The sequence below is a fragment of the Podarcis vaucheri genome, assembly GCF_965113315.1.
Source record: "Podarcis vaucheri genome assembly, chromosome: 5".
Classification (NCBI taxonomy): Eukaryota; Metazoa; Chordata; class Lepidosauria; order Squamata; family Lacertidae; genus Podarcis; species Podarcis vaucheri.
The window spans coordinates 3,987,013-4,012,340 of NC_138763.1; the positions used below are offsets into that span (position 1 = coordinate 3,987,013).

Here is a 25,328-nt window from a genome sequence, read left to right on the forward strand (position 1 = left end):
GAAGGAAAGGCACGGCCACTTAGGTCCCTCTAACTCCTGTGACAAACCTAGACAGCATCTTAAAAAGCAGAGACATCACCTTGCCAACAAAGGTCCGTATAGTTAAAGCTATGGTTTTCCCAGTAGTGATGTATGGAAGTGAGAGCTGGACCATAAAGAAGGCTGATTGCCGAAGAATGGATGCTTTTGAATTCTGGTGCTGGAGGAGACTCTGGAGAGTCCCATGGACTGCAAGAAGATCCAACCTATCCGTTCTGAAGGAAATCAGTGCTCCCTGGAAGGACAGATCCTGAAGCTGAGGCTCCAAGACTTTGGCCACCTCATAAGAAGAGAAGACTCCCTGGAAAAGACCCTGATGTTGGGAAAGATGGAGGGCAGAAGGAGAAGGGGACGACAGAGGACGAGATGGTGGGACAGTGTTCTGGAAGCTACCAGCATGAAGCTGAAGCTGATTGACTGTATGGGACTGGCAGAAATGACTGGCAGAATCCGCGACCAGGGAGAAGAGTCGGCAGAAGAAGACTGGAAAAAATTTAAGGACTATTTACAAAAATATTGTAAAATTAAGGAATGTTGAATGATGTTGGATTGAAATTAAGTGGTTTCAAGATGTAATTATGATAAAATGACTTTCTTTTTGTAAGCAAGAATTTAAAGTTATAACAATTTAAGATGATGGAGAGAAAATAAGGTTTTCTTTTATTTTTTATTTTTTAAGCTGTAATGCTTTGAGATAAGGATTTGCTGTACAAACAATTCAAATTGGGTATACAAGAAGGGGAGGTAAGAGGAGGTCGGGGAAATAAGTTATGAGAAAATAAGTTGCGGAATTTAAGTGTTTTTAATATTTTTATGTTTGTTTTTTCTTTTTGTTTGTAAAAAATTGGAAACTCTAATAAATATCTTTAAAAAAAAGGAGGCTACCAGCATGAGCCTGACCAAACTGCTGGAGGCAGTGGAAGACAGGAGTGTCTGGCATGCTCTGGTCCAGGGGGTCTCGAAGAGTCGGACATGACTAACAACAACTACTTCTATGAGGCGCGAGGCCATTCCTTCCTCTTTCCCGCCCTTCTCAGGCAGCGCATTTTCTTTTTCCCGCCTTTTCCGCGTCCCTCCCCTCCCCCACGGCCGCTGAGCTTCGCTTCCCTCAGAAACTCCCCGCGGGCGATCGGCTCCGCCACCGAGCCTGAAACCTGTCAGGTGACTGAGATAACATTGAAATAAAAATAAAAAGCCCTCCTTTGTTTCCGTCGCTTTTAAGAAGGCTGTGATTCTTTCCCGGGCGTGAGGGGAGAGGCCGCGGGCGGACCTTTGCGCTTGCAGTAGTAATCCATGCTGATTCTCCCGCAACCCCCACCCTGTTCTCGCGCTTCCTTTCGTGCCTTTTTAAATTAAATTAAAGCTCTGAGCGGACGGCGACGTGTCCCAGCCACCCCGGAACCCATTTTTTTACTCAGCTACGGTGTTTGTTTGTTTTTTGGGTGGGTGGTATTAACGCCGCCCTCCTGCCTCGGAAGCTGCAGCCACAAGCGACGGTTTCCTGAGGGGGGGGAAGGAGGGTGGCCTGTTGTTGCTCTGCGCTTGTCATAGAGGGTAAAGCGAGAGCTTCGAGGCGCTTTCAAGGCTGTCATAGAATTGTCGAGTTGGAAGGGACCACAAGGGGTCATCTAGCCCAACCCGCCACGACAAGACTCTGTCAGACCCATAGAGCGGATAGGGAGTGCATAAGCAGATTCATTTCACGGCGGGGGAGGGGGGCGCGATTTCTGTGCCCTCCAAGACCCAAGCAGCAGGTGCTCGGAGTGCTTGTTATTCCCCGCCTCAGGCCAATTACAGACATGACGAGCGACCCGCGTCTCAGCTAAAGGCGCGCCTGAGGCGGAAGCCCCAGCCTCAGAAAATCATCTTCATCGTACTATTTGCTTAAAAGGCGGTTTCGCTGCTGCCTTCGGCTGCCAGCCCGTTTCAGCTGCCTGAGGTGAAGGCGGCCGGCAGCCTCGCTCTTCGCCCAAAGGAGAGGGCGAAACCCGAAACGGTGCTTTGGGGCCGTTCAGTTTTATTATTTTCTATGTGTTGGGGAGGGGGAGGTTCCCCCGCTTCCCGTGCGCGTGGGACCCGCGTCTCAGCATTCCCACGTGCAGCGGCCTCGGGGCGAGCTCCGCCCAGCCGCTCCTTGAAAAGCGGGTCGCGCGCTCACGCCGCCGGTGGGCGGGGCTCCGGGCTGCCCTTTTACGCGCCTGCGCGCGGCGTTGCTGGACGCCCTTTCCTCGTAGACCGAGCTGGTCGTGCTTGCGGCACCGCCGCGCGAGAGGGCCTGCCTGGGAAAGGTGATGCGCCGGGGGAAGCGGGTGCGTGGCCGCGGGGGAGGCCGCCGGGAGAAGGGCTTTTCTCGGGAGGAGGGGCAGGCGGGGGTCTCGCGTGCGGCAGCCCCAGCGGGCGCGTGCTCCGCCTGGCTGTGGTCCAGGTCCATGCAAATGCCGCATGGTGTCTGCACCCTTTGCAAGGCGCGGAGGTGGCGGCGGCGGCTTCGCACAGCCTTGCGCCCCAGGCACGCTCCTTCCCTCTCCTCCCATTCATTTGCCTACAGAGCTCGCTGGCGGGCGGGGAAAAAAAAAAGGTTCTGCGCGAAGCTTTGCATTATGCAATGGGAGAGGCTGGCTCTGGGAACTTGGGGGGTGGGCGCTATCCCGTTTGCATTGCGGCCCTAAAAGGGCTCTTCGCTTAAAAGGGGCCCTTCGCCCTCCCAAGTCCTTCCCCCCCTTTTCCCCCTTTGTTAAAAGTCTCTGCGCCTTTCTTGCGCCGCGGTCGATCTCCTTGTAAGCTTGCCTACGTGACATTGCTCGGCTTTGACCTTTTCTTTAGGCCGACCCGGGCTTGAGGCGTCCCTTCTCCGCATAATGTGGGGTGGGGTGAAGTAAGGGCGGGCGGGCAGGGAAGATCTCCAAGCTAATGGGTTGTTTGAGGCGGGGGGGGGGGTAATGCAATTTGTGGCCTTTGTGCTTTGTAGAGCAGAGCTGAAATCGTGCTTCTCGACAGGAGGAGGACCTATTACTGGGGAATAGGAAAGGCGCTACAGAGGTCTTGGGGGGGATGTTTTACCGTTAACCAGTCGGAAGTATCCGGGGAGAACGTGGGGCATGTATGCGCTGCTTTTTGTGTAGTTGCAGGATCCTGTTGTTAGGGATAGGGGCCCTTAGGTGAACCTCCATGGGTTTTGACTGGGGAGGGGAGCTCTGCATGTGCTTGGAGCGCATGGCTCCATATTTCCTGACCTTGAAGGGATAACTCTGGGGGCCCAGCATGCTGGGAAAGGAAGGGGTGAGGAAACAAGCCTGCCCATTGGCTGTTACTCCTTCTCCCTCGCGGTTTCTGCCCCAGCTTGCTTATATAAAGAATAACGATGGGTTAGTACAGGAGGCTCATTTTTCTTGATATTTCTGGGCCCAGGGCCTTTTACTCATCTTCGTTTAAATTCTTTGTTCTGCCCACTCATGTGCTTGTCTGCTGGTGCAGTATGACTTGCTGCCTTTCCATTAATTTTCCTCTTCCTCCCCAGTGCAGAGTTGTTGAGGAAGGCTGCCTTGTTAGGCATAGTGCCAAATACAGTGCCTTGGTTTACATTGGTTTACATTGACCAGCCATGGCTCTCCAGGATTTCGGACAGGAGATTCCCCCAAATCTGATTGAACCTGGAACCTTCTGCATGCAGAGCAAAAGCTCTACCAGCAAGCTTTATTTTGAGAACACTTTAAATGTATAGTGTGTATGCAGCCCAAGTTCAAAGGAGCTTCAGAAACGAATCTTGCTAGAAGAGCTTCTCTAGAGGCTTGTGTCACCACCCTAAAGCACATCCTTAGGACATGGTTTGTGTTGCTGTGCAAATGTGGCGGACCCTTGCATCACAGGTTAATTGTGCAGTCAGACCGGTTAAGAAGAGAGGAGATGGAAGGGAAGTAGTTGCAATAGTTGCGTGCCTTTAAATGAATTCTACCGTGAGTTCCCACAGAATCCCACCACACATGTAGGGCAGAGATGTTTGACCGTTCTGATGACTTCGTGGCAAGTGGCTGCTACTGCATGCTAGAACATTATTTAATTCAATGGGACTTCTTTTAAGAAGGCAAGATTAGGATTCTTCTGTTAAACAATAACTTAAATAGTAATGACAGCGTGATTGAGGTTTTCATGTTTTCCAGGTGTTTTTTTACTGCGTATAAAAGTGAAGGTGAAGGGAGGTGACGCTAACCTTTGATCAGCAGAGTGCTTAGCAGCAGCAGCAGCCATTGAGCAGGGGTGGCAAATTGTTTTAGTGCTGGTAGGATCAGGTATAAAAGGAGGCACTGAGGGGGCAGCCTATAAGGGGTTGATCCTTAGTGTGGGTGGCAGAAGGAGCTCTTACTTGTTTTACTAGCTATAAATCCTGGTTGGGGGGGGGGATGGCAGCCCAGGAAGGGAGGGGTGTTGGGCGGAGCCTCACTGTGAGAGGTGGGTTGGTTTCATATATGCACTCTTAACCACAATACTCTTACCTCATGGCTTTAATGGGAGTCTGGGGTGAGAGGCTAAACTGAAGGTGATTGAAGCCATCTATTGCTGACAGAGTGCCTTCCTGAGAGGATTACTGAGAGGTGATTTTGAGCACTTTATAGTAAATGATCAAGCAGCTAGGAACTGCCTGCACATTTTAGTCTATATGAAAAAAAATTGTGCACTTCACTAATTTTTATAGCATATGGCATAGTACTGCCATGTGCTGCCTTCTGATTATATTATTGTAAAATAACTGCATTGGAAGTGTTTTGCATATCTGTCTCTGGTTTATTTGCTTTAGCTAACGGCTATCAATTGATATGCTTTAAGTATTTTATAATGAAATGTTATGACCCTGTTATCAAAATGAATTATTTGGATTTTATATCACGTTTTGAAATGAATTAGCATTTAGGTAGTTATAGTTACAATATATTGATTTGCATTTTTTTGTACTTGAGATATTTTATGCACTGTAGAAAGAAGCAGGCTAGAAATTGAAATAATAAATACGTATTTTATAAATAAAAATGGGGTGTATAGTCTGGTTGACAGTACAGTTACGCTAAACAGATCAATGCTTCCCATGTACATGAAGGTTCATGGTGAGTTGACATGTTTAGGACAGTTTCAACAAGCAGTTTGTGCCGCCTAGTCAGTGGTTTAGCTTTCTGGCACACCTTGGTCTCTGCCATTCATGGTGCCCTGCAGATACTGAAATGAAAACTTAGCCACCAATGGAAAGCCTTGGCAGTGAGCTGGTGACACACCTAGTGCTACTGTAAACATTAGTTTGTGAAGTTATAGGTAAAGTATATCTCTTACTTTTCTGCCTTGCCATGAATGAAAATATGTTCTAAGAGTTCTAGAACTCTTGCTTTCTTCATTGTGCTGAAGACTCCTTGACTGCTTTAGTAGTGCAAGGTATGGTGAGATTAAATCAGGCCAAACTGGCTTGTTTGACTCCTTCATAAACTGTTAGAACAAACTGGTAATTCTAGCATATTGCAACTGCAGTGTTTCTGGCAATCCTAGAACCTACTCAAACAAGCTAAATAAGGCCGAACCAGTTTGTGAATGAAATACTGTAGAACTTTATTACTTTACGTTGAGAGTAGTTCCAGATTCTTTCTAGCTCAACTTCCTGTGACAGAATATTAAGACAGTAGAGCACAAGTGCCATTAAAATATTAATTATGTGGTCCTCCACATGTTGGACTCAACAGCCCCAGCCAGCCTGGGCAGTTGTCAGGGATAATGGGAGTCGCTGTCCAACAATATCCAGAGGACTACAGGTTCTTCATCACTACTTTAGGTAGATGCTTGGAATGTGGATGTGTAATAACTTAAAAGTTTAGCCTGAGGTTTGCCACTTCTGTAAGCTGTTTCTGGTTTGGTGTTTAATGGAGCTGTGTGCTTGTTGATCCACTTCAGTAGCTGCAAGCATTTAACACCTACCTAACGGGGCCACCGGTGTAAAAGGTGATTCTGTGTACCCTAGTATTCCTGAAGCCGAAGTTTGAAAGGGACATATCAGTTGCCTCCTTCTGTGGAAGACTCATTGCTTTCTACAGAAAGGTGGAGTTCGTTTGCTTGCTATCTAAGTGCATAGCAGCTTACCCAGTTTTCCTCGAAGCGGTTATCTTCTCTGGCCAGGCTATGGGATCATTTGCTGATGTGTAATAGCCAGAGATAGACTGTGGCTAAGCTTGACTCCTGAGCTTCATGTAACTCCAAACACAGTATATATGTATGCTTGGCACATTTTCACAACTGAGAGACTGGCCATTCTGCCATGTATTGGGACTTCTGGGGGCTGCTTCTTGCTTGATGTGCTGGATACAGCATAAAGACATGCACCTTGCATCAGTTCTGAAGGTGCACGTGAACTCATATTTCTATTAGTTCAAACAAGTAAAATAGCTGCTGCTGAAATCTTACACCTTATATATTTTGCCAAGAAAAGAAGCTGTTTGAAAACACTTTTCAGAACTGGTGCTGGCATTTAGAACTTTAGCATCTACCTAAATATAAAATGTCAAGATCTGAGGAAGCTTGGAAAGTCAGTGTTCAGGGACTGATTGAAGATCAAATCTTGTTGGGAGGATTGGAGGTAATAAACTAATCTGAGCTACTTGATCCAACTGAATGAAGAGCTTGGCCTGATAAGGATAAATCTGGGTGTAGGTTTGAGTCTTTTTACAGGTAATAGAGCTTCAGTTTAGTTTTTTGTGCATGCTGCCTTTTTGCAGTGGACCATCCAGGAAGTATTTCACAATAGGCATAAAAATACAGCATTGAAACATCCCATGTCGCTAACCCAGAAATAGTACCTCGGGTTAAGAACTTTGCTTCGGGATGAGAACAGAAATCACACGGCAGCAGTGGGAGGCCCCATTAGCTAAAGTGGTGTCTCAGGTTAAGAACAGACCCCCAGAACGAATTAAGTTCTTAACCCCGAGGTACCACTGTATTACAATTATTTATACCGTTCCACTCATTATACAGTCCTTTCAAAGCAGATTACAGGAGTCATTCAAATACATTTAGTGGTTTTTAAAAAGGCTTTCCTACAGGATAGTTGGTGGTAGTGGTAAGAAAGAGAAAGTCCAGCTGGATAGGTTTTTGAGATTGCTTACTAACCAATTCACACTTCATATGTAGCAATCAACAAGCCAGATCAACAATAATTTATTTGTATGCCGCCCATCTGACTGTGTTGCCCTAGCCACTCTGGGCAGCTCCCAACAAAAAATAGTAAAAACTCAAGACATGACATACTAAAAAGGAAAAACCTCTCACCTCAACCATGGCTACAGCTGCAGTTATTGCCGGCCAAGAAAATTGGCATGCAAAAGCATAGCAGTGGCATGCGGGATAAAGTAGCTGTGTATTGCTGAACGCCAGCAAAAGATTACTAGTTAGGGCTTCTGTGAAGATTTTTCATCCTTAAGCTCCCCTTTCCACCCCTAAAATAACTCGGTGAAATATGCACATAGACTTCATGCCAAGCTTACATAGGAACTCTAAACAACAGTTTCTAAATGTAGATGTGTTAAAGGTCATCTACTCTGTATGTGACAGGTGAAGCCTGTCACAAATAAAGTCCTTGAAAGTAGCGGGCATGGCTGCAGAACTGAGCTACTCAGGACAAAATTTCCATCCTGCCATGTGAATTATACTTGTTATAAATAGATATGTATATATTATTAATTTTCCAAAAACAATACATATTCAAACATGAAAGAAAAGAGTTGACTTCCCCTTAGTCCCATCCCTGGTTCCGTTGTTTATCATCATACTGTATGTCCATTTTTAAATTAAAAAGTGATTGAAATTAATTAATTGCCCATTCATTAAAAGGGACGCGGGTGGTGCTGTGGTCTAAACCACAGCCTCTTGGACTTGCCGATCAGAAGGTCAACGGTTTGAATCCCCACAATGGGGTGAGCTCCCATTGCTCGGTCCCAGCTTCTGCCAACCTAGCAATTCGAAAGCACGCCAAAAAGTGCAAGTAGAGAAATAGGCACCAATCTGGCGGGAAGGTAAATGGTGTTTCTGTGTGCTGCTCTGGTTCTGCCAGAAGTGGCTTAGTCATGCTGCCCGCATGACCCGGAAAACTGGACAAATGCCGGCTTCCTCGGCCTGTAAAGCGAGATGAGCACCACAACCCCAGAGTCGTCCGCAACTGGACTTAACTGTCAGGGGTCCTTTTAATGTCCTTACCAGTACTTGAATTAGAGTAGTAATTAATTCCTGAGTTGCATCTTGTTTACAAAAGGTGCAGCTTTTAAGTTCAGATGGCACTGTTGCATGGCTTCAATAGTTGCCTGGTGTCCTGTGGCATCTCTGGTAATGGGTGCTAGCTAGGGCCACTGCTTGTGGCAGCTGCCAGCGTGTCCTCTTTCTGCAGGAAGAGCATCATTGACAATGGGTACAGGTGGTAAGTGAGCCAGGTAGCCATGTTGGAAAGCTACCTACTAGCTGGTGTTTATAAATGCCATTTCCTAATACTATGTGGCTCAATAAAGATAGAATGGAGTACAGTGCACCTGTATATCAAAGGATTGCAGATAATCTGTCCATGTGGTTGTAGAGGCCTCTAGTGGTGACTGCCGCTTTTAGTTTTGATGGGAAGAGCTCTTGTGCCTTATAGATGTGTCTTTTACTGTCCTAATGAAAACCTTGCTTTGCTAAAAGGTCTTCAAACATCTGTGTTTCAGTTAAGTACCTGAAGGAGTGACCAGCTATGGATCATGCTAGGAAAGCAATATTTAACATGGTAAGGATGATCAAACTGCATTATCGGGTTTACTCAGATAATAAAAATTCCCTGGCCAAAACCTTGATGCACCACTTAGTCCCTGTCTTTACATGTAGCTTGGTCTGTAAAAGCTGTTCCAGCATGCAGAATTGGACCTGAATGGCACTCTTAATTATGGGGATGCTGCTCTGGCCTCCCAGGTGGTGCTAAGCTGTACAGTGGTGCCTCGCAAGACGAAAAGAATCCGTTCTGTGATTCTCTTCGTCTAGCGGTTTTTTCGTCTTGCGAAGCAAGCCCATTGAAGGATTAGCGCTTTTAGCGGCTTATCTGATGATCGGATCAGCTGATAAGCGGCTTAGCGCTTTTAGCGGCTTATCTGCTGATCGGATCAGCTGATAAGCGGCTTAGAAAAGGGGGGGAAGGGAAAAAACCAGCAGGAACTCGCAAGACGTCGTCTTGCGAAGCAAGCCCATAGGAGATTCGTTTTGCGAAGCACCTCCAAAACGGAAAACTCTTTCGTCTAGCGAGTTTTCCGTCTTGCGAGGCATTCGTCTTGCGGGGCATCACTGTAGTTCCCACCATTCTTGATGATTGGCCATGCAGGCTGGAGATAATGGGGACAGGGGGGGCCACTGGCTATCTACCCCACTTTGTCACAGAGAACTGTAGGTAGCCAGTTGTTTAGTGGAAACAAGTATTTGTGCCTGTACATGCCTGAAGTAGCTCCTCAACTGCTGAGCTTAAATCTAAGCCTTCCCATGTAGATTTGTCCTTAGCCCTAGAGACACATGGGTTAATTATGACCACAGTTATGAATGAGCAGTGTTGTGTCGATGTAAATGCCTTGGACTGATTATGTCATGTTCGTTAATCTCATAAGCCCAGATAGGTTTATGTTCTGCAGCATCTAACTTGAGAACTGAAAACACTGCATGCTGTCCTACCCCCCCCCCCAAAAAAAATTAATTTTTAAGCCAAGTATGTGAGACCTTGCTTTGGATGTCATGTTTTATATATTTCTGCCTCCTTTCCTTGATTCAGTCAAGATATACAGTAGGGAAAGAACAGCCAGACTTACTTTTCCTATTCATATGTACCAGATTTTATTCCAATCTCAGATATTCAATTATTAAAAATAATTTGCAGCAAGGCTATTATATTAGCAGACTGCAGCAAAAGCAATCTTGAAAAATCAGCAAAATGGCATAATTTTTTGTGGACGACATTCCTTTTCATCAGGTGAAGTCAACCACAGCCTGCAAACTCTTAGGCCATAATAAATGTGTTAGATTTTAAAATGCCATAAAGCTGTTTTACACTCTGAAGTTCTAATGGGGTGAGTGGAATTAAAGGCCTCTATTTGTGTTATCAGTACCAACAAATGAGCTTGACTTTTTGGTGTCTTTAACATTAGCACTCTTCATTCATCTCTGATGAATTCTTTTTTCTGTCTAGTTTGGAGGAGAGCCCCTCTCGTACACCCGCTTCAGTCTGTCTCGACAGCCAGATGGAGACAACAGTCATGTGGAAATGAAACTGTCTGCTGAAGATGAGGAAGGTATTGAAAATGGAGGAATTGACCATCTTCACACCCGACCAGTAAAACCAAGGAACAACAATCGACACCTCTGCTGTGTACTTACTGGGGCAGCTCTCCTTTTCCTTATAGGTAAGATGAATAGGTAAGAAGTAAAGAGCAATTTGTGGGGGTTTTTTGGTATCTTCCAAGGCACACTGAATAATGCATTCCCTCCGGTAGGCACAATTCAGCAGTGTTTCCTAGAAAATAAACTTGGTGTATTAAAAGTTAAAATGGTGCCACAGGGGCATTAGATCTTCTTGGGAGGATTTACTTATGGACATATACAGGAGTATCTTCATTACAGGAAAATAAAGAAAAAATGATGCAGCAATGGTATCAAACCACAGGAATAGTCATAGACTTTAAAAAACCCACCCTGATCTCTGCTGGAATTGTAAAAAAAAGTAAGAGGGGAATTTTGTCCATTGGTGGTGCTCCCGTGGACATGCTAGAAGTTCCTCTGAATTTTGAATTTCTTGGGTTTGCATTTGTAAAGCCAGCATCTATTCATCAACTATTTCAATTTTACAAAGTCTGGAATACTGTACAGTTGTACCTTGGTTTTCAAACTTAATCTGTTCCAGAAGTCCATTCGAAAAGCAAGGTGCGGTTTCCCACAGAAAGTAATGCAAAATGGATTAATCCATTCCAGACTTTTAAAAACAACCCCAAGAACAGCAATTTAACATGAATTTTTCTATTTAACGAGACCAGTGATCCATAAAATGAAAGCAAACAATGTACTTCAGTCACACAATCAGTCAATCAGTAGCTGAACTGGGTTCCACACAATCACACACAAAAAAGAGCCACAAAAAGGCAAAATAAATAGCAAAAACAGACAGACCTCAGCGTAACACTCAAACGGAAGTGTGGCACTCAAATTGTCAGCATAACACTCAAAATGAAAGTGTAACACTCAGTGGAGCACATTTGGTTTCTGAAAAGTTCACAAACTGGAACACTGCAGTGTTTGGGTTCCAAGTTGTTTGAGTACCAAGGCGTTTGAAAACCAAGTTACCACTGTATTTGTGTATAGCATATTGCATTTTATTTTGTACAGTGGTACCTTGGGTTACAGACACTTCAGGTTACAGACTCTTCTAACCCAGAAATAGTACCTCGGGTTAAGAACTTTGCTTCGGGATAAGAACAGAAATTGTGGTGCGGCCGCAGCAGGAGGCCCCATTAGCTAAAGTGGTACCTCAGGTTAATAACAGTTTGAGGTTAAAAACGGACCTCCGGAACGAATTAACCCGAGGTACCACTGTATTGGTTTTTGATTTGTAAACCACCTTGAGGTTTGTTTGTTTTTAAGAAAGGTGGTATATAAACTAAGTTCAATGAATAAATCTACACAAACAGGATTCCTGATTGGCTATCTGAGTTTCCGTGGAAGGATACAGGCAATGAAAAGTGAAGATGGTGTTGAAGCAGCATGCCATGGCTATCGATGCCCAACCGAGCCTGAAGATGACACACCGGAACCGGAACCTGTGTTATACTGGAGTGACCTTAAAAGCAAGTTGTCGTCCAGGCTGCGCTCTGCAAGTTTCAGAGATAAAATGGGGTAAGCTTTTTTAGAAACCTTCTCAAAAATCCTTTCTAAAAGAGCATTTCAGTAGACTCAAAATAATGGCTGGCTGCAATGCTTGGCTTCTGGAAACATAACTGGAATACCTCTGTGTTCAGGTTCGGTCAGAAAGATGCTGGCAGTCCAGGAGATGAGAACCTAGCCAATATCATTCATCAAGAGTTTGAGAAATCCAAGTTGGATAAAGTCTGGAATGATGAGCACTATGTCAGGCTGCAGACCCCAGGGTATGTGCTTCTTCAGTTCTTCATATCAGAGCTCCTCTGGTCGGTCTCAAACATTAGAGCTGATTCTATATGAAGCTGTCAACAAGGTGTCTGCAGTATAACTTGGTTGGCAGATCTTCTGAGAATTAACCCAATGTGGAAAGCCAAAATACAGGAAGTGGATATTCACATATTAGAAAAGAACAGGCTTCCTGTCTAGTAAGGTCCAGGTTCAAATTGATCTTAAGGCTGTGATTTCTGCTGTTGTCCTCCTGGTCCTAGGGTAGTGGTCACAGGGTTAGCTGTAACCAGTAAAAACTAGCACAGGCTTGCATTTCAAAGCTCCCTGAAGAGTGATAGTTAGATGGTCCAGGATATGTGCAGCCCTTAGTTGTGTAACTGGGACTAAAAACATTTTAAAATTCGGTGTTGACGCTCTGATTGACTGCTGTTATTCTTCTTTCTTAGATCTCCGAATGTAGTTTCCCTGGAACAGCCAAGTGAAATTTTGGAGACTCCTCAAACTTATGTAGCATACAGTGAAAGTACAGAGGTTTCTGTAAGTTGGCTTGGCTTGTTAGGTACCTGAAGTTCTGCTTTCAACATAGTGGCATGCTAGTTTGTACATTAAGTAAAACTTGCTTTGGCCAGTAAGCTGGTTTGCAATGGTCTAGACCAGGCACCCACAACCTTTGGCCCTCCAGATGTTTTGGACTACAATTCCCATCATCCCTGACCACTGGTCCTGTTACCTAGGGATCATGGGAGTTGCAGGCCAAAACATCTGGAGGGCCGCATGTTGGGGATGCCTGGTCCAGACCCATGGCTCCCAATGTGGGGCACATGCCCTACAGGGGGGCAGTTTGATTTTTAAGAAGGGCAATTCGAGAATGAGTTATTTACAGCTAATGGCCTTTTAGGCTTCCTCCACGTGAACCGTTCACTTTTTGAATAATAAGAATTATATGTTGGGTGGGGGGCATCAGGATTTTAGAGATGTTTAGGTGGGGCATGGCCAAAAAAACGGTTTGGGAAACACTGGTCTAGACTTAACTCAGTGTGTTACCTGAAAACAAAACTTCATCTTTAATGTTGCCTATATAAGTCAATGGGCATGTGTAGCGTGTAGAACACTAGTCCTAACTCACGTCAAGAAGTGGATACAATCAAGCAAGGTCTCCAGGCCTTAGGAACTATTCCAAGCACACTGTTACTCTTTCTGTTGGGCCAGGGGTTGGACCTTATGCTCTGCTTAATAATAATAATAATTTATTATTTGTACCCCGCCCATCTGGCTGGGTTTCCCCAGCCACTCTGGGCGGCTTCCACAGAAACCAAAAAACACTAAAATATCATACATTAAAAGCTTCCCTGAATAGGGCCGCCTTAAAATGTCTTCTGAATGTCAGGTAGTTGTCCATCACCTTGACATCCAATGGGAGGGCATTCCACAGGGCGGGCGCCACCACCGAAAAGGCCCTCTGCCTGGTTCCCTGTAGCTTCGCTTCTCGCAATGAGGGAACCGCCAGAAGGCCCTCGGCGCTGGACCTCAGTGTCCGGGCAGAACTATGGGGGTGGAGACGCTCCTTCAGGTATACTGGGCCGAAGCCGTTTAGGGCTTTAAAGGTCAACACCAGCACTTTGAATTGTGCTCGGAAACGTACTGGGAGCCAATGTAGGTCTTTCAAGACCGGTGTTATGTGGTCTCGGCGGCCGCCCCCAGTCACCAGTCTAGCTGCCGCATTCTGGATTAGCTGTAGTTTCCGAGTCACCTTCAAAGGTAGCCCCACGTAGAGCGCATTGCAGTAGTCCAAGCGGGAGATAACTAGAGCATACACCACTCTGGTGAGACAGTCCACGGGCAGGTAGGGTCTCAGCCTGCGTACCAGGTGGAGTTGGTAGACAGCTGCCCTGGATACAGAATTTACCTGTGCCTCCATGGACAGCTGTGAGTCCAAAATGACTCCCAGGCTACACACCTGGTCCTTCAGGGGCACAGTTACCCTATTCAGGACCAGGGAGTCCTCCACACCAGCCCGCCCCCTGTCCCCCAAAAACAGTACTTCTGTCTTGTCAGGATTCAACTTCAATCCATTAGCCGCTTAGACAATTGGTTGGCTACATTTTCTCAGTCATGCTGCCTAAGATGCTTTAAGATCTCTGGGGATGAAACAGGAACCGTTCTTCATCGTAGCTCAGGAAGGTGTCTTTAGTGTGAAATCTTGTGGTCTGCTTGAAAGGAGATGCAGCAAGATTAGTTTGCCGCTCAATTGCTCTTTTATAGGGAAAACCTGTTTATGCCAACTATGGGCGCAATGAAGACTTCTATCAACTGCTGCAGAAAAATGTCAACTTAACTGGAACAGTGATCCTTGTGAGAGCTGGAAAAATTGCTTTTTCTGAAAAAGTAAGTTTTCTGCTCTTAAGACAGGACCAGTAAAGATGCTGCATGATAAAGGAATTTGTAGGGAGCCTGTGGTGGCTCTTCCAGTTTCCTGTTCAACTCCCATCTCTTTTGCACGTGTCACGAATGCTCAGGACTCACAAGCTGGCACTGTCTCCAGAATGGACATGCAACAGACACCATCCTCTGAGCCAAATTGAACTCTATGACCTACCTGGTGCTTCCCAGGTCGTTCTTGTGCTCTGCAAAAAAAACCAGTCTGGCTACTAAATAAAAGCATATGTGCCACTATGGCTGTGAATGGACAGAAGCATGGGAAAATGACTACATGGTGGGCTGTAGAGCTTTTACAGATACTGGGCAATGGTCACAGTGGAATGGCTCTACTAATTGACCAGTTCCATTTAATATTTTACTGTTTTCTTTGGCACAAACCTGCTAATAAATATGCTAAATGCCTCCTCCTCCTCCTAGGTGGCAAATGCCAAGAAGATGGGTGCTGTAGGAGTCTTGATATATCCAGATCCATTTGACTATGCAGATCTTGGAGAGAGCTATTCCCAATTTGGACACGTGAGTGGTTTCCTATATCTCCTTGGGTGAATGTGGGTGCCTCTTCTGCAGGCTTCCTAGATGAATTCTGGAGCCTGCCTAGCACAGCAAATGAAAGACAAAGACAAATAGCTTCCTCTTGAGCAAACAGAGGCATAATCCCACCCTTTTAACTTGTGAATGCCCTGAAATAGACCTGTTTGAACTGCTTTTTGGTCTCCATTTTTCATATAATTCTTGGATTTTGCCTTGGCAGGCTCATCTTGGGACAGGAGACCCTTTTACTCCTGGATTTCCGTCTTTCAACCATACTCAGTTTCCCCCAGTTGAATCCTCAGGCCTCCCACGCATTCCAGTACAAACCATTTCAAGATCTGCTGCAACGAAAATATTCAGGTAAACAAACTCTCCCTTCAAGCTAATGATAGAGTCAGTACCCTTTCTCAAGAGCTGCTGTTAGCAGATTTAAGGGTGATATGCAGTTTTTAAAAAACCCAAATCAGAGCAGCCCCCCCAAAAGCCCTCACTTTCAAAAACAGATGGAAGTTTACTGGATTAAAGCTGCTATAATGCCTGGCAAAAGTGTGTTTGCCTGGCACCTGAATGATAGCAATGCCACATATTCCCAGCTAGGAATTCCTACAACATAGCAGCATTTGGGGGAGAGGGACAGCCTCCTTCCTGACAAGTTACTCTTTGCACTCTGCTAGGCAGAAGCTGTGATGCTCTGTAGCTGGTTGGAAGTAGGTGCCTCCCTATAGTCCAAAGCTGCTGACTGTGACGTGAGGAAGTTTTGTGCTTTCTAGGAGCTATCTCTGGTTGCCTCTACCAGTAGAAATAAACAGTGCGTTAGGCCCAGTAAAGCTGCTTGCTGAATTCCTTTTGTGATTTAAATCACCCAAGAGTCCAGAATTTGGCTATTAGGACTGTCATTTCAGGAGGACCTTGGTAGGAGGCGCTGTGTGCTTCAAATAACTAGTTTTCCCTCTTTTCAGCGCTATGAATGTGCCAGACTGTCCAGATCCATGGAAAGGAGATTTACAAGCTGTTTACAAGCTTCGGTCAGATTCACATGGAAGAAGTGTGACGCTGCGGGTGAACAATGAGCTTGTGGAAAAGAAAATCCTAAACATCTTTGGTGTGATCAAAGGCTTTGAGGATCCAGGTAAAAGCTTTGCCAATCTGTTGCAGATGTAAAAGGGAAGGATTGGTGTCCCTTAGTTCATTTCTTACCATTTCGTGATTCAGAGCTCCCTCATGGCGTTGATGGGCATTTGGCCTACTCTGCAAATGATCTACAGAGATGCTGTGTGGGCAGCATGCCAGACTACTTGCCCAGCCTGTGTTCAATAACAGAGCACAGTCCAGACTCACAGGATACCTGTAATGGAAATACTGCAAGATGGCTAACATGAAGCAGCCTAGCAAGATGCTCCATTGAATGCATTATGCCTGTTTGGTAGTGAAGAGATACTGAAGAAGGTTGTGCTGCATAATATACTAGGATAATGGCATAGGCTAGTCCCCAAGTCTTCAGCTGACTTAGTTGCAAGGAACTGGTGTGCACCATAACACAGTGTGTGTTAAGCATACCCTTAGTTCTCCATCCTGCGATTCTGATAGAGGCTCTAACGGTTGATCCCTGTCTTGCAGATCGGTATGTAGTCATTGGAGCCCAGCGTGATTCCTGGGGACCTGGGGTCGTAAAGGCTGGTGTAGGAACCAGCCTGCTTCGGCAGCTTGCCAAAACACTCTCTGACATCGTGAAACTTGGTAAGGAGATTGGCACCGAGCGTCTACGAAAGGGATTCTTCAGCATGAATATAGAGCTGTATATAGTAGTTGTCCCCTCTCCTCTTTGCAGATGGGTACAAGCCCCGCCGGAGTATTGTGTTTGCCAGTTGGAGTGCTGGAGCCTTTGGAGCTGTCGGTGCCACAGAATGGCTGGAGGTAAGTTCGGCTCCAATGTATTGGTCAGTTCAGAACAGCCAAATCACGCAAATAGCTAATTGCTGCTGTTCCTTTACTCTCTTCAGGGCTATTCCTCATCTCTCCACATGAAGGCGGTTGCGTATATCAACTTGGATGCAGCAGTTTCGGGTAATTGTCATTAAAGATTGCATGTGATAGAGGGCGTTCCCTGTAAATTTAATACTGTAAATGTGATTTGATGATTAAGTTGGATAATATAAACTGGATAAATGTGTACAACAGATTTGTCCAAAACAATCTTAAGAAGGGTGAGTGTGTTTGCGTTACACATAAAAAATAAACAATCCTGGTCATTTTCTAGGTTAGACTGGCGCAAAAGACTGAGGGCACTAAACTCTTGGTTTCTTTTGCTCATCAGACTAAAAACGCACTTTGAGGCTAAACTTAGAATCATAGAATCATAGAGTTGGAAGAGACCACAAGGGCCATCGAGTCCAACTCCCCCTTGGAGATCTTTGCCACTTTGATTTACTGAAATTCAGCCACTTGGGATAGGGGCTGTGGCCTTTAACTGTTCCATAGAAGTAACTTCCATAAGAGCCTAAGAAGAGTCAGTTGGATCAGGCCAGTTTCCCATCTAATCCAGCATCCCATGTAGAGAAAATGCAGGTGGAAAAGACATTGGAAGTTGTAAGATGAACACCTACAAATGCTCCTGCTACCACCTCATTATTATGGGAGCATCATGCAAAAATCCTGTGGGACATGAATCTTGTCCCTTACAGTCACATCAGAGTTGCACCCTCCTTACTCCCTTAAGGTATTAGTTGAGAAGCATTTAGTGTCCTTGTTCCTTATTTTTTTTGCAAAAAAACTCAGCTTCCTTGCACCTGAGGTATGTAACTAGTGCTTGCAGGTAAACACCACCTCTCCATCCCAAAGGCTGATAATGATGATGTACTTCGTTGAAATTAAAATGGAAGTGAATATGTATAGCCACAGTCCATAGCTGCACTGCAGATCATCAGTCCATCTCAGTAGGCCTTGGACTAATACTTTTAAATTGTACCCCACAGGCTCGAAGGACTTCAGGTTCTCTGCCAGCCCCATGTTGAAAAGGTTGTTGGAAGACGCAGTCACAGGAGTGAGTATCGTCTCTTGAAAGTTCCAGGCAGTGACCTGGAGAAGCTGAACCATAAACTTGGTACTGGGGCCATGTTCTGTTCCCCCGCACAGAGGGTCTTCATCAAAAGCTTGAGAAACACTCCACAGCCATATGTATGAGTCTTGCTACCTCAAGCTCTTTGATGGCAAAAGTGGCTGGGAATACCTGTCGATAACAAATCATCCTTCAGAATTTTGCAGAACACTAGAGTCTTTAGACGAAGGGGTGGAAGACTGCACTTTATCAGGAGAAGGTTTTATTGAAATGTGCATCTTTTATTCGCTTTTAGATTACTGTGTCATCAACTGATCTTCGTTCCACTTTGGCCAGAAAAGAGTAAGTATCGTTACAGACGGGTGGCTGCGGTGGGAAATCCTTGTGGTCCTGGTAGTATAACGTAAGGTTACCAGACACCCCCATTTCCCAGGAACATTCCCCAGATTTACAAATCAGTCCCCATACAAAATCCATTGAAGTTGAAAAGTGTCCCCGGATTCATTGAAAAATATCTGGTAACCTTAGTATAATGACCTGTAGTACCTGCTCTGTTCCATCCGCAGCAGATGGGCATCAGTTTTGCTTCTTCTGCCCATCTCCAAGGCTGCCTTGAGATCTGGCATAAAAAAAGATGTCAGTTTAAATCATCAGAACATTGGTCTTACCTTGCTAGTGCTTTTTCTTGGGTAACAGGGCAGGCATAAGACAATAACTTGGTTGTCGAATGCTTTGGTACTTGTACATTTCGGCTCCCGAACGATTGAAACCTGGAAGTGAATGTCCCGGTTTTTGAACAATTTTTTTGGAAGCCAATTGTCGGATTGGGCTTCCACAATTGTTTCCGGCGCGCCTGCCTTGGGTTTCTGAAGCCGTGCCTTGGGTTTCCGAACGTTTTGGAAGTCAAACGGACTTCCAGGATGCATTCTGTTCAAAAACTGAGGTACAACTGTACAAACTTTTGCAACCCAAAAAGCGAGAAATGGGCTCTTACCAAAAGCTAGAAATGTGCTCTCAGCAAAAGCTGAACTGTGTGCCATGTGTACCTTGCAGTGACCTTGGGATTCTGTTTGGCTTTTCTAACCTCTGTTGAAGTATATGACTCTTCAATGCTGAGCACAGCAGCTGAAAACTTCTCCTTTTGCAGGGTCCCATTTCGTATTGATGACGCAGCCTTTCCTTTTCTGTCCTACTCGGGGATACCATCTGTTTCATTCCAGTTCTGTCATGTAAGTTGGTTAATGCTGTTCTGCTTTCCTGGCCCAAGCTCATCTATGTGCTACCTCTTGAAAATTATCTATTGGCCACAGCAGGGCACAATACCTACTCTTGGGAGAATTTGACTGGAGCAGTCAGTTATGCAGAAGGCCCATTCAGATTTTAAAATGTAAGCCAAATCATGGAGACAGGTTGCAACCACCTCCTGAATTTGACCCTTCACTGGCTTGCATCCTAGACCTCATTTGTTGAGAGCCACCCTGAGGAATTAGGAAGAAAAGTAATTGTTTGGTACTTTGTGACACGCCGTTGGACCTAATAAAAATACCCTGCCCCTGCAGCTTTTCTTTTACTTTTGCAGTGGTACCTCGGGTTACAGACGCTTCAGGTTACAGAGTCCGCTAACCCAGAAATAGTACCTTGGGTTAAGAACTTTGCTTCAGGATGAGAACAGAAATCGTGCTCTGGCAGTGCGGCGGCAGCAGGAGGCCCCATTAGCTAAAGTGGTGCTTCAGGTTAAGAACAGTTTCAGGTTAAGAACGGACCTCCAGAACGAATTAAGTTCTTAACCCGAGGTACCACTGTAATTTACAAGAACCTGCCATTTTCTGTCTTCTGAATGTGGAAGACTTACTAGGACAATGTGAAGTATTTCAAATAGATGAGAGAAACCATTTGGGAAGTGTGGAGCACCAGGCAAAGAATCTTACTCTGTTTACTTCTTGCAGGATGGGAAAGAGTATCCCTTCCTTGACACCCAATTAGACAATCTGGAAAACCTGAAGAAGCGTTTCAGCCCCCCCTATGAAGAGGAAAGTACAATCCGCAAAGCAGCTGAAATCGCTGGCCGTATAGCTCTGAGGATGACGCATGACCACGAACTGTACCTGGACTACGAGAGCTACAATAACAAGCTGCGTGACTTTGTAGGGAAGATAATTCCATACCGGAAAGAGATGCAGGTAGTGCAAAATACCAAGAGGTGCTGGGGAAGTGGGGTTTTGTTTCAGGTTTGCAGTGGCGTGCCTGGTCTTGCGGCAGCGCTTGTGGTGTTCACAGTGGTTTCTTGCAATGTAAATGCTTCTGGCACTGGGTAGGGTTAATGGAGACAAATGTCTGTAGGGATAGATGTTCATCTGTAGTGGATCAGTGGGGGCCACCAACAGTAGGTTGTATTGTGTACTTATTTGGACCCTAACAGGAGAGCTGCTGTTCAGGACTCCAGCCTGGATTAAGGCCCTTGTAGTGTTCAGCACAGGAGGGGAGGATTCCTAAAGGAGCATAAGGGAGAAAATTGTTCTTTTACCACCCATTTCAAATATTGCATAAAAGACTTGCCTACTGTCTTTGCTTGCAGAATATGGGCTTGGGCCAACAGTGGCTGATGGTTGCCCGTGGAGACTTCAACCGAGCTACAAGCACCCTGACACAAGATATCAGAAACACCGACCTCACCAACAAGGCTGCTTGTCGTGCTTTGAATGACAGGATCATGAAAGTGAGTTGTTTCCCTTCCTCCCCAAAGGGGTGAGAATCTTAAGGGAGCCTTTTCTGAGAGATTTTGTAAACCCTGGTGGAGTGAATAGCAGAAGAACCTGATGACCTGTTGGAATCTGATCAGTCCCTGTGCAAATTACAATGACAAGGCTAAGAGCCCAAATCCATGATAACCATAAGCTAGGAGTAGTCAACTCTGTACATGGTCCCTCTAGTAGTCTAGAATCCATTAATATTGATCATCTTTCTTTATGTTGTAGAATGTAGGTAGAAATATAGATATATAAAAGAACACAAATTGTGACTGCATCTTTCTGTTGGTTTGCCTAAGAAGGTAGATTTCCAGCAGGGGCACTGAGTAATTTCTTTTCTGAAAAGGAGGCGGTAGGCCAAATGTTGGGAACCTCTGTGTTAGTGGATCTGTACATATGCATCTTTACTTCAAAGACCAGAATAACTGTCTAAGAGTAGATAGTAAAAACGTAAAGGGACCCCTGACCACTAGGTCCAGTCGCGGACGACCCTGGGGTTGTGACGTTCATCTCGCTTTACTGGCTGAGGGAGCCGGCGTACAGTTTCCGGGTCATGTGGCCAGCATGACTAAGCTGCTTCTGGAGAACCAGAGCAGCGCACGGAAACGCCGTTTACCTTCCTGCCGGAGCAATACCTATTTATCTACTTGCACTTTGACGTGCTTTCAAACTGCTAGGTGGGAAGGAGCAGGGACCGAGCAATGTGAGCTCACCCCGTCACGGGGATTCGAACCGCCGACCTTCTGATCAGCAAGCCCTAGGCTCTGTGGTTTAGACCACAGTGCCACCCATCTAGAGACAAACACTTTGAACTGTGTGGGAGAGGAGTTTTTCCCTTACCCAGGAACTCTGGAAAAAGCTGCTCTGCTGGAGGAAGGAAATGTCTGAAGACTCTGCTGGGGCTCCGTATTCTCCTGGTTTCCACAAGTCACCAACAATTCAGAGGGTGTTTGCACTTGTCAGGGTTGCCTAATCCCAGAGCTCTTCTTCACTTGTGTTTCTCTCTCTCCTCTTAAGGTGGAGTACAACTTCCTCTCCCCGTACCTCTCTCCAAAAGACACTCCTCTCCGGCACATCTTCTTTGGTTCTGGCTCCCATACTCTCCAGGCGTTGCTGGACCACTTGGGTCTCTTGAAGACAAACAGGAGCGCCTTCAATGAAGATTTGTTCAGGAACCAGCTTGCTCTGGCAACCTGGACGATCCAGAGTGCTGCTAATGCCCTTTCTGGTGACATCTGGAACACAGACAATGAGTTCTGAGAAAGTTGAAAGCTACAATTAATTCTGAAGTACAGCAACAGGGAACCCCTTCCTTTTCAACCAGTAGCACATAACAAAGTCCCCTTAGGCCTTCAGAGGATTTTTAGTTGTCCAGGCTGAAACTTGAGCAATTCCAAGCAAGTTAAAATGTCCTGACCCAGAGAACATAGATGTATGTAGATTCACCTTTTAAAATGTGCTGGCCTCTCTAACCCAAAATTTGAGAAGGCTGATCTTGGGCCGAGTAAAGCATTTCTTCCAAGAGAGGCACACAAAGCAACCAGAGCATTGAACTCATAAGAATTGTAAGGGCTCTTGGATTCTTATGAATTCAACCTGACCTCCCAGACTCTTCCAGAGCAAAGTTGTCGTGTGACTTGTGAGCCTAAAAGCTCCCACGTCTTTGATCCTATTAGGAAGTATCTCCCCTGGGTACAGAAGCTCTTCCATAGACCCCTTGGCCTCTGGGATACAGCCAACACACCTTGACAAGATCTGTCTAGCAGGGAATGAAAATGAAACCTTTCGCCTTCCCAGTAGGAATTGAGAGAGTCCCAGGTGAAATTCTCCTGTGACTTGCTCCTTTCCGTACTAAGGAAGGCCACGCCAAAGAAATGAAGGCTATAGTACCTTGAGTGGTCCTGTGGTACTATTTAAAAACTAAAACAATAACCGTTCCTCCTACGAGGAGACTGGTTGTACTCAAGCCCTTGCTGTGAGGCCTTTTCAGTAAACGAGAAGTCTCTTGGCCTAGTCTTAACTTGCAGCACTTGTTTGAGAGACTGACTCTGCAGACTTGGTATCGAGGTATTTATTTATTTATTTATCAGTGGCAGTGTTCACTATAAATGGTATTTGTTTTTTCTACAGAATATAATTATCGGAAGCAGTGACTTCCATAATTATGACAGTTATACTGTCGTTTTTGATAAAGCAGCATCTGCTAGTACAATCCAACCATGATAACTGGAATTTTTGCCACCAAGCCTTCAGTGTTCTGCAACAGCACCATCCCTTCGGAAGATTATTTGGGATTCTGGAGGGTAGGGACATCGTCTCATCTCTTGGAGCATGCAGTCCAAGCAGGTGAGGGGAAGTCCCGGGAGGTGTTACTCTTGCTTTTCACTCTCAGAAGATAGAGCGAAAGCTGTGAGCTGCACCTTCTGCCTGACCCTTTCAATGAAAAGCTTACTTTGACTGGGTGCAACCAGTATGTGATGGGGATTTCCTTCAGTAGATCTGGAGCCCCATCACTTGGGCTTTCTATCAGTCCTCTGACTCCTGGTTGTGTTTAGGCTGATGCAAACCATTGCAGGCTTGTGTTGAGCTGTGCTTGACTCCAACAGCAGCTCTTGTGCAGAACTTCCAGCACTGCGATGTATCATGAGAACTTGGGTCACATTATCGGGAGCAGTGTCTCCCATAATGTTAAAGAACAAGGTAGTTTTTGCCTACCACAGTGTTGTATCGGAGGCAGTGACCTCCATATGTTGCACTAAGGGTGTCTTAATTATCGGGGACAGTGTTTCCCATAATTTTTTTGTAAATGCTCACCATGCAATAACACCTGCAGAGCATGATCGTTAGTATCTAACATGTATATTCAAACATCTGCAACTGTCTGTCTTTGTCTGGTCTCACTTTGTGCTGGATGCAATAACTACTTTAGTGGCTCTTGCCACGCTGTGGGCAAGGCCAGGGTAGTAATTGGCTGCCACAAATAGTTTTATATTGCTGAGAACCTTGGAGACGACTAAGCAGTGGGCTTTTGCTGACTCTTGGTGAAGCCTGACCCTTCTTTCTCTTCTTTTTTTTCAAATCTACTTCTAAGACTTCAAGAAATGGCTGGATGAATGTATATAAGAGTTGCTTATGGCTATAAAGAAATTTGTGTTAAAATGTGGGTGTCGGTTGGGAATGCTTCAAGAGCTTGAGTGGATGGTTCTGATCAGTTGCTTGCACTGAAATAACTGAATCTACTGTGATTGTTGCACTTCACTTTTTTTACTTGGCTTCTGGTACAAAAATCTGGTTCATACATCTGTGGGAACATCCCTTTAGATATTCCTCAGCAGAAACAAGTTGTGTATTCTGGCTCTCCAAAGACTCAGGCTGATAAAGATGCTCTCCATACTATTCATAAGTGCTGCTTTTCAGGCTCTTTGCTTAAATGAGCAGCTTCCGCACACTGGGATTTCATGCTTTGTGCTGGAGAAAGCTGGATGAGCTGGGCACAAGGATGGAAAGGCATGTGTTCTTGTAAAATCTCTTCCACGTCGTAATTCTGTTTACCCCAGCTTTACCCAACTTGGTAGTGCCTGCAGCTCCAGGGACTCATGGGGATTGTAGTTTAAAAACAGCTGGAGGGCTCGAGCAGGTTGGTTAAAGCTGGTGTAGATAAAGTCAATTACATTTCAAACCTTTTGTGTGTGAGAGTGAAAAAAATCTAGCTTGGTAATTTCCCATGCGTGGTTTTCTTTCCTCCGTTTCATGAGGCCTGTGAATGCCGGGTCATCAAAGTAGTAGCGGTCTTCCCATAGCGCTGCATGCATCTTGGGTGGGTAATAAAGTGTAGACATAGTTACTGGGGGGAAAATTGGACTGAATCTCAAATATATAAGCTATATGTATCTCTGAAATTTGTGTTTTGTGCTGTTGTGCTATGAGATTATTTAGAGTTGGGGGTTGTAATCTTGGTGTTATGGCTGATGAGAACTGCAAGACTGTCAATAAAGAACAAGGAAGACTTGACTGTGAAGTGGTTTATTAAGCTACGTTAGTGGATATGCAGGTTCCTAGGAAGCTGCTAATTACCGGCCTGTTCTGTGGCCTGCCCAGAAATAAAAAGTGCAGACCACATTTTGAGTGCGCTTGAAATCCCTACCAGTTAGTTATTTGATTAGGAGTTTCCTGTCTAGCCCAAACTGTACTAATGGCACTGTGAACCTGAGAATGCCATTTCAAAGCCAATTCAGTTCCATTTAGAGTCCGTGTGTGAAAAGGCATAACCTCACTGCATATTACAAACTTGCATGTACAAGCCATACCAACTCCATAATGTAAAGGCCAATCGTCGGGCTCATCCTTGCATAGATTCC

The 25,328-nt window shown here is 45.3% G+C and overlaps 2 protein-coding genes across 4 annotated transcripts in view; one reads left to right on the top strand and one right to left on the bottom strand.

Moving 5' to 3' along the window:
- Window positions 1-25,328, bottom strand: part of LOC309532935 (uncharacterized protein) — a 317,735-nt gene that overhangs the window by 207,973 nt on the left and 84,434 nt on the right. The gene's annotated exons all lie outside the window — the stretch shown is intronic.
- Window positions 1,530-24,981, top strand: TFRC (transferrin receptor). Of its 3 annotated transcripts, none has more exons than XM_082224124.1 (19): window positions 1,530-1,593; window positions 8,754-8,812; window positions 10,250-10,463; window positions 11,742-11,946; window positions 12,069-12,197; window positions 12,645-12,735; window positions 14,461-14,583; window positions 15,055-15,153; window positions 15,389-15,528; window positions 16,128-16,297; window positions 16,786-16,905; window positions 16,997-17,082; window positions 17,169-17,232; window positions 18,141-18,208; window positions 18,519-18,565; window positions 19,371-19,452; window positions 20,170-20,403; window positions 20,799-20,939; window positions 21,988-24,981. In XM_082224124.1, exons 2-19 carry the CDS (start codon window positions 8,780-8,782, stop codon window positions 22,228-22,230), a joined length of 2,289 nt encoding a protein of 762 aa, XP_082080250.1. In that variant the 5' UTR covers window positions 1,530-1,593; window positions 8,754-8,779; the 3' UTR covers window positions 22,231-24,981. The 3 variants fall into 3 exon arrangements, with proteins under 3 accessions (XP_082080250.1, XP_082080248.1, XP_082080249.1); XM_082224122.1 differs by lacking the exon at window positions 1,530-1,593 and adding an exon at window positions 2,206-2,327; XM_082224123.1 differs by lacking the exon at window positions 1,530-1,593 and adding an exon at window positions 4,485-4,628.